General features: G+C 35.7%; 2 protein-coding genes and 1 pseudogene across 3 annotated transcripts in view; all 3 read right to left on the reverse strand.

Annotated features, from left to right (window-relative positions):
• The window catches only part of LOC113572676 (kelch-like protein 29), a 65675-nt gene extending 56565 nt beyond the window's left edge, over window positions 1-9110 (reverse strand). The window contains exons 1-2 of one of the 2 annotated variants that reach the window (XM_035532992.1): window positions 8846-9110; window positions 6078-6144 (exon numbers count right to left, since the gene is read on the reverse strand). The gene's annotated coding sequence lies outside the window, so the exon portion shown is untranslated. The remainder of the gene's footprint in view (window positions 1-6077; window positions 6145-8845) is intronic. The other variant, XM_027002441.2, reaches the window with a different exon arrangement.
• Window positions 9111-9921: 811 nt separating this feature from the next.
• Window positions 9922-11023, reverse strand: LOC113572651 (annotated as a pseudogene).
• Window positions 11024-11454: 431 nt separating this feature from the next.
• Window positions 11455-20019, reverse strand: napba (N-ethylmaleimide-sensitive factor attachment protein, beta a). The gene is made up of 11 exons (XM_027002372.2): window positions 19814-20019; window positions 19366-19445; window positions 19161-19277; window positions 18718-18764; window positions 18523-18600; window positions 14991-15046; window positions 14520-14604; window positions 14340-14444; window positions 14058-14126; window positions 12836-12886; window positions 11455-12704 (listed from the first exon to the last, which is right to left on the reverse strand). Exons 1-11 carry the CDS (start codon window positions 19909-19911, stop codon window positions 12603-12605), a joined length of 888 nt encoding a protein of 295 aa, XP_026858173.1. The 5' UTR covers window positions 19912-20019; the 3' UTR covers window positions 11455-12602.
• Window positions 20020-20215: the final 196 nt, after the last annotated feature.

Here is a 20215-nt window from a genome sequence, read left to right on the forward strand (position 1 = left end):
ATGTATATCTAACCAGTGACCTTATACTTAGTAAGCCCAATCATTGTGAAACTTCTGAACCAGAGTCAATCCACCAGCTCCCCTGCCACAGACACTTAAACACACAGCTAGTCATCATGGGAAATGAGGCAGCAGACCCAGATCTGTAGCGCTGCCAACCTGCTTGCAACAATGTTAACTTCAATCACTTTCATTTGCATTTCTTGTTTTTGATTGTTATCTCATGAATAAGCAGGTTTACTAATTCTGTTTTACTAATTGTTTTATTAGTAATTATATTAAATCATAAATCATTATTACATCAACTTAGCGTGCACAGCTGATGAAGGACTTCTGTCTGAAACTTACCATTTCTCTAGAAAACTTGGATACTCCACTGCAATTCTGACTCCCTCTCTCTGTCTCTCTCTCTCACACACACACACACACACACACACACACACACACACACACACACACACACACACACACACACACATATATATATATATATATATATATATATATATATATATATATAATACCCAAATAAAACAAATATGGGTATAGAATATATAGAATAGAGGTTTAAAATTCAGTGGCATCAAAATGAAAAGAAAAAACCTCAAAGCACTTAAATCCCAAGCCATCTTAAATATTTCATTCATGTTACTTCATGCATGGATAGTGGCCTTGACTCATAGTGGGGTGAGACAGAGGGCAGGCAATGGGGAGGTTACTAGGCCAGTTCACAGTCAGGGCACTTCTCTCTCACACATTTAACCTATTTCAGTAGCTATAAAAGGCTCAGTGAAGGGACTGGGCTAGGAAACTTACTTGCCTGTGTGCTACTGCAATGAAATAGTGCTTACTGGACCTAACAGTTAGATTTGAACCTTCACAATGCATAAAACCTTTGAGAAATACAATACCAGTCAAAACCTTGGACACACCTGACTGAATGTATGTTTTTATAGTCTTAAACGCATACTAACCTAATGGTGCATGCTTAAATTTGTTTCTCACACAAATACAAACAGTGAATATAAACAGCCTATATAGGAACTGATTTCCGAAAAATATAAAAATATTATCGGGATATTGTTTTGTTTCAGAACTTTAGTTCCTTACCATACATGTGCTCAGCATATGTGAGAATTTCTCTCATGAAGATGGTTAAGAGAACACCAAGAGCTTTGAAGCTGTGATCAAAGTAAAGGGTGACTACTTTGAAGAATTTAAAATCTATACTGTCACTATTTGCTTAACATAGCATAATCACATAAATCAAAACAGTGACATAACACTGTTTTGATACACTCATACATTCACTGTTTTTCTAAAATGTATAAAATATTAAACATAAATAGAGCACGTGTCTAAACTTTTGACTGGTACTGTACATAACCAGAATTTTTCTCTCCACAAACAGGGCTATGCCTGATGACATTAAAATGTCAAACATACATATGTATGACTAGAATAGTAAAGTTTGACTTCAGGAAGCAGTGGTCCGGATGGCCGAGCTGAACCACTCCAAACACAAGATGTGACTGGAGCATGGATATGCCTTAGCACATTTGAAAATGTAAGGTGCTGAGTTATCATTTTTCAGATCCAGCAATGGATGGCTTCTTGGGCAAAATGGTCAACACAATTCAAGTCTGGGATGAGATGTAGAATGAATTCTGAAACTTGACAGGTGGTTCAAATATCCATAAAAGCTGAATATAAAATTGGAGGAAAAAAGATTAATCTGACATGCAGATCCACTGTGTTTTAAACGGTGGGTCTAAGAAGAATTCCCTATAGGAGACTAGCCAAGCACATCTCTAATGGGTCATATAATAGACACAATCTCAGTAATATTGTTGCATATACGTTGTGATATAGTTTAACTTGTTGCCTTTAGATTATATTTTATTTAAAGGCTTCAGTGGAAGAATGAAGTCTTGGCTGCATTTTCTGCTCAGAGAAGGCCTACATAGTAAACCTCATGCATAGTGTCAATGTGTTACATTTCACTGTTGAATAATGGCAACAGATCAAAGCACTTGCATGTTTACATTAGCTAATATTATACAGTCCATGGTAAGGCAGCAGCACTTTATTTCTAGAGACATTTTAGAGAATTAAGGCTAATGAAAATGGGAGGAAAATGGTTCGATTTTAGAGAGATCTACAGTGTAATCCCACCCATAGATAGATAGATAGATAGATAGATAGATAGATAGATAGATAGATAGATAGATAGATAGATAGATAGATAGATAGATAGATAGATAGATAGATAGATAGATAGATAGATAGAAGCTCCAGTTTAGATTTAAAAAATATATTTATTAGGAGCCACTGGTACAATGTGTAACACACCTGACCAAATTTCAACTTTCAATTAAATCATTACTATTTCCCAACGGACTACTGTGTTTTTATTATCATACAGCATCTACCAAACTGGGAGGGTCTGGGCTAATATGTGCTTAGTTTGAGACACATGAAGCCGCTGCCTCTTTCAAGCTTCTACTCACGTAGTGTCATAGGCCACAAAAGCATGCTTGGAAGAGAGCGCTACCTACTTGGGTCTGTACACATGAGCTAACAGGACCCTGTGATTGGCCAGCATCACTCTTATTGATGGGAATACAGGAACTAGGCCATCTTTCCCATCCAGAGAGCACAGCTAGTTACCTTCCCATCCACACAGCATGACCATGCTTTCTCAGGAATCCTAGCCATGGATGGCAATGTTAGCATTAGCATTTGGCCAATTTAATTTAACACTTCAGCCAAACACATAATATTCATACCATTAATTCTATGAATCTGAATATCAGGAGAGCCCATGAAATATTATATAGTTAGGGTGTGTGTGTGTGTGTGTGTGTGTGTGTGTGTGTGTGTGTAGTATAACAATAACCTTACTGATAATAAAAAATAAGAATAAAAATAAGCCAAAATAAGCCAAAAAATAAGCCACCCATTAGTGAACACTGAGATGGACACTAACAGCATGCAAAGCAAACAGCATGACCTGCATATCTGTCAAAAAAAAAAGGAAAAAAAAAAGATCAGATTAAAATATGTGCATTATTGAATTTGCATTATATTTGTATATTTTATTCTGCAAATCAGCATCTGATATTGTCTTAGCAGAGGGAAGCTTTAGATTATATAAATCTCATCACCCTGACAATACATATTAGCCTGGGTTGAAAATTGGCTCACTTTGACCATAGTCTATACCTTTTGTGTCACAGTATGGCCCCTGCCCCCGAACGTCTCCTCGTGTGTGTGTGTGTGTGTGTGTGCATGCGTACATGTGTGTTCATCAATGTGGTCATGCCCTCCCTGTGTCTCACACCTGCTCCTCATTGTGTCGTTATCATATATGATACATGCGTCGTTTACGCATTTGTGTTGTCGGTGTTTGATCCAAGTAGTCTGTGTGTTTACATGTGAATGTTATATGTAAAATAAATGCATGTTGATGTTTGACGTGACTTGTCCCTGCATCCTGCTTAAACCGCCAAAACCTTTCATATTCATATGGATAAATAAGTTTGATATGGATAAATCCAACTGCGGCAGAACGTCAGGTTATTGTCCAGTTCATTATCTTATCAGGAACAGACAGAAAACCCATCTCAAATTCTATTATGATGAGGAAAAAAAATCTATATGCTAGTAAGAACTGCGAATCCAGACCCCTTTTATATTTCTTGCCACCAACAGTTATTTGGCTAAAGTATTATTCTTGATCACCAATATAGTATAATAGTATAATAGTATAATTAATGTTTAATTAATCTGTAACATGACTGCAAAGTGATGGAATATTAAGTTACACCTACACATTTCACAAACATGCCATTTTAAAGAAAAATATTAAACTGTGCACATATTAACACATACTAATTATATAAACAGATATACATGTTTATATTGTAGCCAACCTGAACTATTGTAGTCAACCTGAAAACAGACAGTAATTCAGCAATGGCTTTCTAAGGAGGTAATGTGAATTAATGTAATGAACTAAAGGCAAAGTAGCACATCAATCTCATCATGAATTGCATGTAGAAGGTGCTTCCCCCACAAAGGCCACCTTCTCTGGCTGTGCACGTGACCCACTTTTACATGGGTCTCAACAACATTAGCAAAAGCAATTAACCTTTAGCCAGCAGCATTACAATAGGCGAGGCACACAAAAAAAATCACTATTCATATTGATCTACACTTTACTATGGAAGCAACCAACCAAAGAGAGCCAACTAACCCAGAACATGTAAGGTCAGCCTTGCACAAAAGTCTCTGATTAAATGCATATTGTCATTACCAATTTGTTTTTTTTCCATAAATATATTTAAAATGTTTTTTTTATAAAGAATTACTCATGGAGGATTCTCATTGCCATTCAAATGATTTATATATTAAACAACTGTATTTTACTAATTGTTTCATACATAGCCAACCATTGACACTTAAAACAGACAGACCAACAGATAGACAAGTAGACAGATAAATATAAGCATAATTTTTATAGCTAAATACAGGAATAGCACAAAGCCTATATATAGCCTATATATAATAAATATTGCCTATCACAGCAATTGCACAAGGTTGTAGGAGGTTATTCAGGAAATTTACTTTGTAATTTGCTAGGCTTCAGTCAACTGGCAAGTTCACTTTCAGAACTGAACCAACATGAAATGACTTATGAATACTGATGAAGACATTACAGCTTATGTTGGTCATATCCCTATACAATCACACCCAATTTGGGGTCGTGAGACTTTGGAAGTAAAACTGTTAGTGTTGGCAAGGTTACAGAAAGTATACCTTTCATGATTTTCATAATATATCCTAACCACAAAGGAAAAATATTGTGGGAGTGCATATATTTTGAGATTTTTGAGGTGAGTCCTATTCACCATCTTTCAGTGAGCAGTCATAAATTTAAAATTGCTGGAATCATGAATGAAACTAAATTATCTACTAATGAAACAGCAACCTCCATAGGGCAATTATTAGACTGTTTAACTAATGAAGACTATTATGCATGCTTAATTCATATTTTAAAATGCATATTACATCTTGTAATATGCCAATAGATGATAAAATGACTGAAATGTTAGTTGCATAGAAAAATAAGATCCAATTTAGTTTTAAGATCCAGTGTGTCAAAGGAACCAGGTATTTACTGAACATCCTGTATTGTAATGTCTAATCTCACAAGGTCATCAGGATTTTGGAACAACAAAGCTGTGATACTGTCGATACATTTGCTATTAGGATCAGCTGGATGGTTAATCCTTCCATGTTCCTAGACATAATTCTAGGATCAATAGTTATTAATATAATGAAAAATATTCTGAGACTCTGTTCACTTTGTTTGCACTTGTACATGTTTTTTGTAAAAACCAAAATAAAGGACACTGATAAATTGTATTAAGTCAGGGTAAGACAGCTACTCTAAGATATTAAAAAGGAACTGGTGACCAGAATAAGTGCAAGCATAACAAAGTTGGTGTAAACAAAATGGCTTTAATATGTACTAATACCATCGCATGCTATGTAGAGTAGATGCTGTGTATTCCATTTTGCACAAAACAGATATTTATTGCAACATACTTCTCCCTTGACTTGAATTTCCCCTATAATCTGTGCCCATACATCTTGACACATGGCAATTAAGCTGTCTGAAGCTAAGAGGCAAAGGAGCAGAAACCCCCCTCGGAGAGAGCAGCACAGCAGGGCTCCCAGCATGATATCTCACCGTTGCTACTCAGCAACAGTGCTGTAAAACAACAGAGCTCACAGCAGCCTGGCCGGCACCAGTGTCCAGCCATCTCACTGTACAATCTGGCCTGTGTTCCTGCCTTACAAAGGCTTACTAGCAGTGTGAAAAGACTCAAATGTAAGTGGAATCAAAAGAATGTATTTTAGTAGGATATGAGCTTTATGAAGGTTATTTTTCCCTAAAACAGCATTTATCAAAAAATGATTTACCAAACAGAACCCGAAACAATTTGGTTGAGGAAAAAGAAACATTTCTCATCAATAATAAACTACAAACACAACTGAAAATTACTCACCACACTGCGTCTTTGATGGAAGCACATCACAGTAAAATAATGTATTCTTCACTGCAGCAAAGCGATCCTGTTAAAAATGAGTATGATCAGAAAAAAAAAATGTTATTTTAGAAGATATTTGTATGACTCTTCAGATGAACAGTATATGAAGTGTGCTGGAGAAAAGAAGACCACCCCCAGAGAGTTGAAAACTATAATAAAGTGTAAAGAGAAGAACTCAGAAACTTAAAATGAGCAAACTGAGCTTCCAGTGCAGGTCCACTGAATAGTTCATAAAACATTTCACCTAAAAATAAACCAAATTAAATAATGAAATCCCAAGAGTCAATCAGTTAAAGACATTAAACATGTACATAAACATCTGAATCAGACCATTAGAAATAGCAACAAAATGATTAACCAAACTTGGTGATAGTTGCAGCTGGAACATTGAATTTATCTTTGTTTAAGATAGACCTTATGTATTCTGTACTTCTAGGTGTCAGCATTCATCCTTGTATTCTACAGTATTCTAGTTCATTGGTATGCCTGATTCTAACCTACTGTACTGTACTAGGATATATTCTATTAGTAAATGACAACGCACTTTTGTAAATCGCTCTGGATTTACAAAAATGACTGAGCCCATAGGACTTTTACAACCATGTCAGCATAGGCATTGGCCAGTCCTCTACAACTTTCAGCAAGCATTTAATCATTTCCTTCTCTCCTGTAAGATCACCATGGAACTGATGGAAGATTTGAACAATTTAACCCCTGGCATTCATTCACCAAATGGAAGACACGGCTCATAAGAAAGTGTTGCTTTTGAATTCAGACTGAAAAAAAATAATGACTCATCTACATCTAAACGTAGAATTTTATTGGACATCTCAGATAGAGCTTTATCATCAGTCTAATGGAAAAGCAGCTCCTTTTAAAATTAGCCTATCGTTCTGTCCAAAACACAGGACCCAAACCGAAATCAGTCAAATATGGTATAAATCTTTCCTTGCTGTTCTCTCTGATGGTGTAAAAAAATCCCTGTTAAACTAGGACTAGAAGTGAATACTCTGTAAAAGCCTTTGCTAAAAGACTGTCTTACATGGTTATCAGCAAAACTAAGTGGTAATATAAACAAATGGATATTTATTAATTATTATTTACAATATAACAAAACAAGTAAAACCATGTTCACAAGTAAAAAATGTACATTTTTGGAATAAAATTAAAAGCAGAACCCTTTCTCAACCTGAATAAAGTTATGAAGACCTAATACACCACTACCACTTTATATCTTAACATAACAAAATAATAATAATAATACAATCAAAGCAAAAATGCATTGAATTGGAATGAAACAGATAATGGACCACTGTGTAAGCAGAACCAGCAGCTCATCTCACAAAAACAAAATTAGAAAGTAATGACTTTACTATTCTGACACATCACTATGTCTTGAACTGTAATAACAAAGTAATAGGCTCTGTGTTTCTACAGTGTGCAGTGATATCATCTAGACTTTTCACATAAATAATAACTAACTGTAAATAACTGGTGGTAATTCAGTTTTAAAAAACAATATTAAATCAGATGGGCTTGTTTTGTTTGTTTGTTTGTTTTTTAATTATCATCATTAGGACTTTGCACTTAAAGTTAACAAATTATTTGTTATGGTAGGCTATTTAAACAATTTATAAAACCTATAAAATGTCAAAAATACAGTACTAATACAGCAGTTGGCTAAACTTTCCACTACTGAGAAAGTATTTCACAAAATTTCAGCTGTGAGGCAAGTGTGAAGCCAATGCTGAAACCTTTTACTATTTAGCTGAATATGGTCCTGCATTATTCTACAATTCCAAATGAGGCATCTATATCGTTGCTGATATACCAGTGCATGTTAACGTCAGTGTAGTCTATAATGAAATGAAAACTGACATGTTAATTTCTCTCAGCTACTCTAAAAGGTTCCATACCAGCACTTTAAACAGCATTTTCCTACAAGATAAATTAAAAGGAAACAAAAAGCCCTATATAATATTAAACCCTCTAAGGGCTGTGCTTCTTCATGTCAGAGCTAACTGCACTAAACTCCTACGTAAACCTGTTATCAACCATTAATCACCAAGTTGCAAGCACATTCATTAAAGTAAAGTAAAATTACATCACAAAAAAAAAAATCTATTTATCGCATGATCAGTCAGATACTACATAAAAATAATAGCTGGCTTTTTCACTACAAAACAGATTGCCGTTTGAAGTCAAATTCACTGAAAAATTTACAAAAATTCCCAATCTTGTTTCGTGCTAGAAAATGTTTCAACTGGGCCAATAAATTAAGAAAACAGGAAGCAAAAGGTTACCACGTGCAAGTGCAATGACAGCACGATATTTTAACCGAATCTGTAACCACAAATGCTGGTGTCATTTTTAAGTGTGAAAGTATAGAAGAACGTATAATTCACTTTTTGGCTGCTGCGGGCAAAAGTATGTGCAAAGTTTTTTTGTTTGTTTGTTTGTTGGGGTTTTTTACGTAGCGTGCAGTTTCCATTAAACTCTTTAAAGCTAGTAAAGTCGGTCACTGAATCAGTGGGGCACTGTCGTACAATACGCCAGTGCGATTTAAGCTTCGCTTCTTATAATCAGAGCTCACGCACAGTGTTCAGTGCAGTAAAAACAGGATGCCGTTAAATATCTCTGCTCTCTTGAGAATAATGCAGCATAATTACTGTCGTGGTAAAACCTATAGCAAGGAAACTACACAATCAAAACTACTGTCCTCTTACCTTGTTAATTGTCGCTCCAGTGTCCTTGTTTATGTACGGATCTAACGCTCCCGCTGACACACTGATCGCTTTGTTTCATTGTAGGCTATGCAAACAAATGCACTACTGCCGACAGCCTTCGGTCCGCTTCCAGTAGAATTTAAAGGCTCATAAGTAATTTACGTGTGTTATGAAATGCCCAAACACTGAGTGTAAGCTGATGCTACAGCACTCCTCTCTGCCTACTGTTTTCACTGCTTCGAACGGGCGACGGCCTGGTCACATGCACCGTGCGCTGCGCGTCTGCTGCTCCGCACCGCTCCGCCCCGCCCACTTACCCAATACCAGCCAAGTAACATAGCACTCCCCAGCGCAAATCCATGGAACCACACAGAACAGCACTTACAAGTAAGACCATTTACAAATAGACAGTGTATATAATATATACATGTAATGTAATATAAATTGGTTCTAATTCAGAAGCACTTTGCTTCCTCTGAAGGACCTTTGTCTGAAACGCCCTGTTTCTCTGGAGACTTTATGCACTACACTACCATTTTGAATCTCTCTAGCGACGATCTCTCTCTCTCTCTCTCTCTCTCTCTCTCTCTCTCTCTCTCTCTCTCTCTCTCTCTCTCGCTCTCTATGAGAGAGAGAGAGGGAGAGAGAGCCCGTCAAAATTTCAATTACAAGTTTCATATAGAAGTCCTTCATCAGCTGTGCACGCAAAGTTCTTCTGCAGGAGCACAATAAGCCACTAACGTATGTGTCGTTGACAGTAGGCCAGTGATCAATTATGAATATTTTCTTTTCGAAAGGTTTTAGATTTCATTATTCCAATAGCATGATTGCCACCTAGTGGCCAAAGCACGTTTAGGTAAGGCGTTTTAAAGCATTTCTGCCCGTCATAAAAGTTAGAAATAACCCTCTTTACGTTTTGAATGATTTCAAGTAGATGCTAAGTTTTGAAATAGTTTAGCAGTGATTTGCCAAGAGGTTGTCTTCTCAGGTGAGGCAGTCTTAGATGTTCCCACTCCAAATTACTGCAGTGTCATACATTTGCCTACTTTCATTAAGATTTCATTACATTAAGTTTTGCTGTCAGTTATGTAGGAAAGATCTGGAACTATTTGATCATCATCTTTGTAGAGCATGCTCCTTCACACATTCTGAGAGTATTTAGAGCAAGAAAACCAAGGATTGTCCAAGATTTCCTGAGCTGTAAGGCATTTTGAAGGATCCAGTTGAAGGATGTTCTGTATCAGACACCTGGCTCTAGAGGCGAGAGTATCAGGGAGCCTAAATTTACACCTCTGGATTTTGCTATTAAGAATGTTCTGGTCAGAGCCACAGACAGGATAATGTCCAACTAACATGGCATACAACATGGTGTCCAAGAATCCATACATCAGCTGCTTTTCCTGAGTAATTTGCTTCTTCCTGTAGGCTCTCTGGGCAGACATAAGGAGGGCAGGCATGCTTTCCAAATACGGAATCATCTCCTTTTCTCATCATAAATGCATCCTCAAGGCTATACAGTGTCAGTTTGGTCCTAAAAACAAAATCAATGAATATGAAAATGAATGAATCAGTGAACAAGCAAATGCATAAATAAGCAATATAGATGCATTGCACTATTTATTAATTCAATTAAAATCTAATTAACAATTACACTGTAAAACAATGGATCATAAAACTAAAAATTGAAAACATAAATGCCACATAATTATTATTTGTAAAATAATTGTTCTCTTTATTATTTTGTGTTGCTATCAAGATTTCCCAAATTTGTTAATAAATTAACAAATAGCTCATCATGATAAGTGTTCTAACTGTAAAATTGAATTTGAATATATTTTAGTTTTACTTGGCCCAACATATACTTTCAAAAACACAGGTATTCAGCAGTATTTTAAAGAAACTAAAAATGACTCACCTTTTTATTTTAAAATACTTTTTTTTCCCCCAGTTTCAGGTCATGCAGAACCACATCATTATTGTGACAATGTGCCACAACAGACATCATTTGATGAAAGAGCTGTGAAGCTTTACTTAAGTTTCTTGAGGTTTGAATATGTGTTCATATCAGCATAATTTTGGTTAAAGAACACATAAGCCCTTGTGTCTCCTAAAACAGTCTGTTATCTGTCTTAGGTTGGCATGGACAGTGAAATGACAGTAGATAGCCACTAATTGCATATATTTTGAGATGGAAAAAGGACTTCCATAGAACGGCAGGGGGTGGGGGTGGGGCTTTGTAGACAGATGCCTAAATTTAGTGGTCTTAAACTTATTCTTTTAAACTTTTGGCAGACTGCTATCTTACCTTGCATAGACGTTCCTTGCCACTTTGTAGGTTTTCAGCTTTAAGTAAAAGTTGTTTTCCAATGTAGGTAAAATGTGAACAATTGGACGAATCTGTAGAGGAAAGGGAAAGCATATCTGGCTTCAAAACAAGACGGAAGTACCCTAAACTTGAAAACTGGTCAGTGCTATTTGGAGTAAGTTGTCCATCGAACGTTTTTCTAAAAACAACAGTTCAACCGTAATAGTTTGGAAGCAGTACGTTTGTTAAATAGGTGGAGGGTTGGCTGAATACGATTCGAATTAAGTGTCTAGACACAATGGAGTCGATCATACATTTCATTAATATTTATTGAGTACCACACAATAAATATAGCACATTTATGATAAGTTACAGTGTCTCAGTAAGAAATCACCATGTATTTCTTTTCCGTTTATGTATTCCCTGACGTTTCTTTTTAAAGGTTTCGCAATATAGTGAACGCCACATGCTTCAGGATGCTTCAGGTGTACTAAAATTACATTAGGAGATGTAAACTACAGTAAATAAATGCAACTCAGACCCTGAAGATCAAAATATCAACGTAACATAAAACCTGAAAGGGCAACCAATACTGGAATAAGAACAAAAATAATAGGTTTTACTGACATCTGATCAGATTGATCATATTATCTTCAGATTAGGTTATTTTCCTTCCTTATTAAATAGTGAAGTATAGCTAAACATAAGCAGTTATTATACACAAATTAACAAACAAAATAACAAAATATATATAATTATCTGAGTAATAATAAGTAATGCCACAATAATTTTGCCCAAAACTTTGAATCTTTGCATCAGTTCAAATACTTAATATACCATGTACCATCTATTTATGAGCCAGAGGCTCTGCTCCAGTGATTGTGTAATATTGGATCATCTACAAATCCAGATAACATATTTTTAGATACATTGTACCATAAAGAGGCAAGTAATGACACAAAATGGCACTATAATAGTAAACAGAAGTAAAGGCAATGTAAATTTTCAACTAAAACTAAAAAAATTTTTTTTTTTTGAATAATGAGGCCACATATTGAAATACTAACAATTACCATGCAAGACAATGCCAGTGACAATATTACAGTGAATAGTAGACAGACCTATGTTCAATTGGATTTTTCATGCTACACACAAGTTCAAACAACTGTGATGTATCATGTGTTGGGATAAAGGATAGAGGACAACACTAGCCACTAAACAGAGCTCTCAGGGATAATTTCTGCAATATTGACAATATTGACACAGTATGTAACTCTGGTATCCTAAATACCAGTCCTATTATAGAATATTTACCTCTGAGCTGACAGATATCTGAAAGACTGGCATTGGGGCACATATCTGAGCTAGTATCATTAAAGAAGTGTTCAACCAGATTGTCACACAAGAACAACAGAAATGAGCAGGCTAGGTTGCCACAGTGTTACTGGTAGCTCACTTCAGGTCTCCAGCATCACCCTGAATAGTCTTCTTGATTCGCAACAACATAGTGGTCTGCCACTGGTCCAGACGAGAGATCGAATCAAACTCCTTCACCTGTAGTAGCAGCACAGTATATGAGCACTCATCCCTCAGCATGAGCAGATCCAAGCCAAATGTTTGAAATGTTTTTACAATGATACAGAATCATAGTCACAAACATCTACACTCAAAAAAAAACCACTTACAGCTTCAGTGAAGGCCTCACTGTTTTGCTCCTCATGTGCTTCCAATAGTTTCTGTACAAAGAGAATTTTGTGCATGCATAGTACAGTGTGGCTTAGTAGTTTAAAATGTATATGGTATAATTAAAAATAAATTTTCAAAGTCAAAATTATTTTTGTCAGCAGATCTTTAACTGAAATATGCTGCCTGCATAAGTAAAAGCACCCTTTGTTGCAATTTGCAACAGCTTTAAATCTCTTGGGGAACATTTCTACCAGATTTGCATATTGTTTGTGAGTAATTTTCACCCATTCTTCCTGCTCCATGTTGTTCAGGTTGGTTGAATGACACTTTGTGAACCACAATTTTCCATAAATTTGTCAACCACAGATTCTCAGATGGGACTTAGATCTCTACTTTGAGTTGACCTTTGTAGAACTTTAATGTTTATGTTGTTCAGTCACTCCTGTGTTACTTTGGCTTTTAGGATCATTGTCCATCTGAAAGGAGAAATTTGTCCCAATGTTGTTTGTTAAGAATGGGTAATCTTAAATTTACACGACATGTCGTTTGGAATTGTTTGCCAGAAACCTCAATTTGGCCTCATCTGACCAGAAAACCATATCCCACATTTTAGCTGTTTTGCTTTCTGGCAAACTCCAAACATGCTTTGATATGTTTTTTCTTCAGTAATAACTTTCTAGCCATTCTTCCACACAGGTCAAGCTTTTGATATCATTGATTGGTAGACCTTCACTCATGTTCCAGCCACTGAATGCTGTATCTCCTTCAAAGTGGTTGGCATCTCTGTGACTTCTCTCCCCTTCATGTTCCTCATCCAAACACTTCCTGATGTGATGTATGTCTATAACTTTATTTCTAATGAGCTTAAAATGTTCATGGCCTTATTTTTTACTGCCTACGTTCATATTCACAGTCTGAACAATAGTGCTCCAATTCAGTTTTTTTTTTAATTCAGAAAAGGTCAACTTTGTTAATTGTTCACATGACGAGGTTAATTGTAAGCCAATTTTATATTCATTAGGGCAACATCTTCTAGTTCTCAGACTACCCACAGCACAAGGGTTAAGTAATTATGCAAGCAGTATTTTTAGTTGGTCATTTGTCACAGAATATTTTCTTAAATTAAATTATTAATTCTGAGGGTCAGACTTCTAAAATAAATAAAATATCAAAGGCATCTATTATATTTGTATATACTACCAAATGCACCCCTTTACTTACTTTCAAAAGCTTACATTCTCTTGAGTCTGAAAAAGCCGGAAACATACTCTCATACTTCTCTATAGCCAGCTATAAAAAAGTAAATGAAATTAATTTATTAATGTATGTTTAAAAATATGGTCTTTATCAAATAAATGTGAAAATAATTGAATGTGAATATAACATGACCACTACAGGTTTATACGTATTGTACAGTCCTGTGTATATGTGTTTAAAAGTATTCGTGTATCGCCAAGCTCTTTTTTTTAATAAAGAGGAAAACCAAGGTGAAAAGGCACTAACCTTTGCATTTAATTCATCCACAATGAAATGGCACAATGAAGCTTTCCAGAAGTACTCTTTTGCATTGTATTTCAGAAGTGGGTTATCCATTGTACTAGTTGCAACCTGTTGAGAGGATATGAGTGCATGGAGTTATATTTATTTTCAACTAAAAGGTTACAATCTATGTAAAACACAAACCTGCTCAAAGATTTCAATTGCTTTGGGATACTGTTCCAACTGTGCACAGTAAAAACCAACTTTCAGAAGGCATTTGTTGGCAGAGCTGAAATAAGAGAAAAGGAACATAAAGTTACCAAAAATGCCATAGCCACTAGGAATTTACCCACACACAGTTAGTTTGATAAAGTTACAAACTGGAATTAAATGGAGAGAATCTGCTTTAATTTAAGAAAAAAAACATCTATATCAAAAAGTATTAAATAAGAAATTGGTGTAGAATTTTTCATTCTGAGTAAAAATTAAAAAGATGATAGCAGTTTTAGAATTTTCTTTTTTTAAATGAACATTACTTCTACTTCTAAATCAGAAGAAGCAGTTCCTCCAGCAATGGGATCAGAAGAGTATATGACAATGCTACTTAATGGTCTTGAAATTACAAAACACTCTTATAGATCTTGATATATTCTGTAAAATAAGAAAAATAATTACCTGTTTGATTCTTCTCCTTTGTAATAGTCAGCTGCCTGCTCATAATGAGCAATTGCCTGAAAACAAATGCCAAAGAGAGTTGGCATGCCAAAGTTTTCGGTATTCATGTGTTGCATGCGTTGGAAGTTTTAGCGTAGTTCAACCTCTAGTTTAACAGTGGTAAAACTACATTTACAACATTTTTATAGCTGAAGCACACAAGTCATCTTAAAGTACAATGAGCTTCCAGAGTTCCTACACATTTGCTTTTCCCAGATTTTCTCTGAATTCACTGGTTTATATAATTTCATCTAAGACATAAAATAATAAAATCATACTAATATCCATAATAAAATTATGGATAGTTAATTACTTTTAACAGTTGTATATATACCCTTCTGAGATTCTCATGTTTACTGCTGTGTTGTAGTATCAGAATTAGTCCTCACTTACAGTTCATAGAAAAAAGTGGAAAAAAACATTAAAAGTGTGCTCATGGTCACTTTTCTGATAAAACAAGACATAACAACTTTTGAAATCAAAGTTTTGAATCTTCCTTTTTGTTTTTCTGATGTACATTTACATTTAAATTTATTGCATTTAGCAGATGCTCTTATGCAGTTACTTAAAAAAGTATAACCACAACAAATAGGGTAATACAAAAATACTCTTAACCGAGACCTGCCAGAAACATGTGCTGAACCCTAGAATGAGAGATAAAACAATACAATGCTATAGAATACAATACAATTCTATAGCAATTACTAAACAGGCCAGAACAAGTGCAAATGTAAGGTTTAATTTAAGTGCTTTTCAAAGAGACAGCGAGGGAGGAGCTACAAGTGAGACAATCTATTGCTACATGTGGTGATAATTGTGACTTCAAAGAGCTATAGTTTTCTAAACATGCTATATGTACTTTTCAGCCACCATGAATTGATATGACAAAACTATTTTATTAATTAGAGCAGTGGGTGCTTGGCTTCTAAAAACCATGTTGGCATATGGGGCAAAAACCACCATGAACTGAAGGGCAGAGCACAGTGCCATATAAGAACAGTGTTTTCTCCTCTCATGTAGCTTGAAAGCCTTGCTTCCATTATGACTTTATGTCCCCCTTTATACTTCGAGTTGATATGCCAATACTCCTGAAATCCGGAAGTTGTCTCTTTTGTGGCTAGCTAGCAGCTTACACATTTTGCTTAATTGTTGCTCTTTTTCTCTTAGAACAGACTGAAAGTAGGCCACAGTAAAAGTAGCAATCTAAAAAACTAACAATCCAGAGACAGTTATACCACAGCAATGACATTATGAGAAACTCATACACATGATTTGGACTATTCTAATAGTCTTCTAATTGTATTCTCTAAAAAGTCAGTAAATAAACTCCGACTCCTACAGAATGCAGCAACCAAAGACCTAACAAGGCCTATAAAATTTGCCCACATTAGTCCAGTTCTTTCAGCTCTGCATTGGCTCCTAGTTGAATTTCGGATCAATTTTTATATTCTCCTGTTGACATATAAAGAGATAACTGTTTAGCCCCACAATATCTGAGTGAATTCATTACATACTATAACCTATCTCACCCACTGCTCTCTCAAAATGCAGGGTTTCTTGTAGTCTATAAAATTAGCAAGACTACAGACTGAGCTTGAGCCTTCTCCTATAACGCCATCAGTTATGGAACCACCTTCCAGCTTCAATCTGAGAATCAGACACACACTTAATTTTTAAATCTAGTCTTAACACCTTTTCATTTTCTCAAGCTTTCAGTTAGCCTTCTGCATATAAAGGTGCAAAACCTGGAGCCTCAGGTCATAGAGTTTTCTGGTAATCAGAGATGTTGATACTGTCATCCATGCATTCATTCAAGTATATGACGATGCTCTGGATGGAATGCAATATCTTAGAGAGTCCTCAGAACTGTGATCACCTTCAGGCCCTTCCATTTAGTTGTGGTGCTACAGATAAATCTGCCGGAGCCACATGCTAATTGTTGGCTCATGCACCGTATATGGACTGTTCATGAAATTTATACCTTGACAAATCTAATCTACATCTTTTTGTTTTATTTGCATGTTACTGCATAGATGATGCTTATTGGTGACAAAACATCTAGAAAATGTTTGACTTTTGGCAGCCAACGCACCCTTGCCATCTCAGGGACAGCCCAGCCACCATAGACCCACTTGGAGTAAACTGCCCACCCATCCTAGAACCACTGAAGTAAACATCCCACCCACCCTACACCCAATGGAGTAACTGAGGCTCTGCATCTACATTGAAGTGGCTACTCAAACTAAAAATATTATTAAAGTATGGACTGGTACTAGCTGGGCTGCTCACTGGAGGATGGGTTCTCTCTTGAGTGTTGGTCCTACCAAGGTTTTTTCCCCACCTAGGGAGTATTTCCTTGCCTCCATCGCCCTTGACTTGCTCATTAGGGACTTGGACCCATGCATTTTTAAAGCTGTTTTGTGAAATCTTGTGTTAACTTGACCTTGACATAATTCGTGAATTAGAAATACTGTAAATAAAAATATAAGTCTGGAAATAAATATTTACAGACCCTCTACTAATCTTTCATTTTTGCCATACATATGGTGTCTGCAAGTTATCCAAAACAAATTTCATACTTTTGCATACTATTTTACATCCCTGTAGGAATGCTAAACTTAAACTGACACAAATTGTCATATAATATAAAATTATCAGCATGACTTATACAGACTTTCTTTCTTGAGTTCAAGTTGTGATTATTCAAGTTGTTTTTTCTCTAGCTTACCTCAGTTTTGAACAAAAATTTCACTGAGCAGTTTTTCAGTTGTATATTTCTTTTAGTCCAGCACTAGTGTGGGGTACAAGGAAATTTGATTTGGCCTCCCAGACACCTTAAAGTGGTCAATGTCATAATGTTTACAGAAATTGCTATTGTATTCATTTACCATTGTCCAGCATACTAAATAAATACAAAATGTTTACTTTTGCAAAAATCACTTAAATGATTCATTGCATTATTATATCACAGCATTTTTATATAGGCTAGCATTCCTTAACTGTTACATTTAAAATAGAACTAATTTAGGATGTACTGAAAAGCTGATTTACAATCCACACTAACATCTATATTTTTATAATGTTGTGTCTTTTTTGCATCACAAACATGACTCTTTGAGATCCCATACATTTTTGTCATTTCTCTGGTAGGCCTTCACTTCTTGGCCATAAGCTTGAGATGACCAGCAATAATTCTGTCTATAGTCCACATCATGTTGTAAAATATATTTCATTATGTAAATCTTGTGCATTCTAAATTCTAATTCAGTTAGATCTCTGGCTACCTATTGAAAGGCACCCTTTATTTTATACCACTTAGAATCCATAGATATAAGACGTGTTTTGTATCATGAAAATAGGACCCTGAGAGAGAACAAAGTGCTCTGATACTACAAAGATACTACAAAATGCTTATATTATAGTTGCCAGCTATGTTTTAGGTTGTCACAATACCCACTGGTAGCACTAAACAAAATTTGCAAGCATGGCCCACCTTTTCAATATCCACAAGCTCAGACTCATACACTTCTGCAATAGTCATGTGGTGTTTGGCAGCAATTGTGAATCGGCCCTGTAAAAGAAGGATGGCAATGGCAAAAAGAATAGCCAGGGCAGTAAGGATGAAGCTCTGTGCAATGTCTGAACAAAACAGCTGTGTCCTTGCTGCTTAAACTTGCTTTAATCTTACCATGTCTGTATATATGTCGATGGCTGCATTTAAGCAGTTGATAGCCTCTATTTGATGCATTAAGAAAAAATAGTTTCAATTAATAGTGGTGAATAAAACCACAAAAAGGCATGTAATAACAGCAGGGTACAATAAAGTAACAATTCACAACAAAATAGAGTTATTGTTTCTAGGTTGCTGCCTCATGTTTGATCATACTAACATATTATTTCACTACTGAAGTATGCACTGGGAGAGAGGTAGGGTTTGAGCAGTTTAAATTTCCAGATAAAATTGCCTGTACACCATTTGAAAATGGTGGAACTCAATCATTCCATACCAAGCCTAAATAAATATGTAACTGTATTGTCATCATTCTATGGTCATTTTCTTTACTATATTTGATAGTAAAACATTTAGTTGCTTAATACTAACTAGTTTAATACTAAAATATTTAAATTCACCTTGGGGATCAGCTTTCTTGTAAGCATTGCCGGCATCCACAAAGCTGGTAGCAGCATCCAGTTTATTCTGCATTTGCATATGAAGTCTTGCAGCCTGGCAGAAAGCATTGCCTGCAGCTAGATGATAAAAACATTGACATCATCAGGATAAATATCATGATGAGGTCATTTGTATATGCATATATAGATTGAATGTTAGGTATACCACTCCAGTTCTTTGCCATTTTGAACATGTTGGCAGCTCTTGCATACATTTCACAGGCATCCTCTATCTTGTGATTTCCCCTGCAAAACAGAATTCAAAAACTGTGTGGTTTGAAGACATTAATGTGAGTATTATGGTCTAAATTATTTTGGCTAATCACAGGATTCCACAACCTACATTTTTGATAGGTGTCAGATATCTATATGGCTAAGATGGCTATATGACATTGGCAAATGAGTGCGCACGGGGGAAAGTATGAATGGGCTGGAATATCATTTTTAAAGCAGGACAGGTGATTATCTTTCTAATGCGATTTATTTATAATAGGATTAAAAGCAGTTCATGTACTGTCAAAGGCTAAGTGACTTGAATGTCAAATCATGCCCATCATCATCGCACTAACATTTTAGCATCACTGCTAGCTGCTATCGCACGACATTAAACTCACCCAAACATCCCTCCGAGAAACGACCCAGATGACTTTACTTTTTTGTCTGCTTCAGCCATTAATTGGATTGCCTCTTTTTCTTTGCCGGAATTATCCATGCTTTTTATATGTTTTCCTTATTAATATTGGTGTACAAAACTGTGGGGCGCTGCTGTTGCTGGTGATGTATGTATACGACCTAAAATGACAGATGACGTCCGTCCGTTCTTACGATGGTGCTGATGAGAGCGCGTTGTCGCCTATACAGGCAAAGTGCGCCACCCTTCGGTTAAAGAGTACACAATTTCCTTGAAGTAGAACTAAGCCTAATATCGCTAGCTAAATAACTCTGAATCGTTTTCGTTCATATGAAGAGTTATATTTAATGTAAAGTTAATGCTCAGGCTGGAAAATAAACAAAGG

The sequence above is a fragment of the Electrophorus electricus genome, chromosome 13, assembly GCF_013358815.1.
Source record: "Electrophorus electricus isolate fEleEle1 chromosome 13, fEleEle1.pri, whole genome shotgun sequence".
Lineage (NCBI taxonomy): Eukaryota > Metazoa > Chordata > Actinopteri > Gymnotiformes > Gymnotidae > Electrophorus > Electrophorus electricus.

What these genes read in the sequence shown, in the direction of transcription:
- napba (XM_027002372.2), bottom strand. Translation starts at nt 19,911, where the DNA reads ATGGATAATTCCGGCAAAGAAAAAGAGGCAATCCAATTAATGGCTGAA. An exon ending in TCGACATATATACAGACATG is followed by an intron (nt 18,601 to 18,717) that starts GTAAGATTAAAG and finishes CTTCTTTTACAG; the next exon opens with GGCCGATTCACAATTGCTGC. An exon ending in GAGAATGTAAGCTTTTGAAA is followed by an intron (nt 12,887 to 14,057) that starts GTAAGTAAAGGG and finishes CTCTTTGTACAG; the next exon opens with AAACTATTGGAAGCACATGA.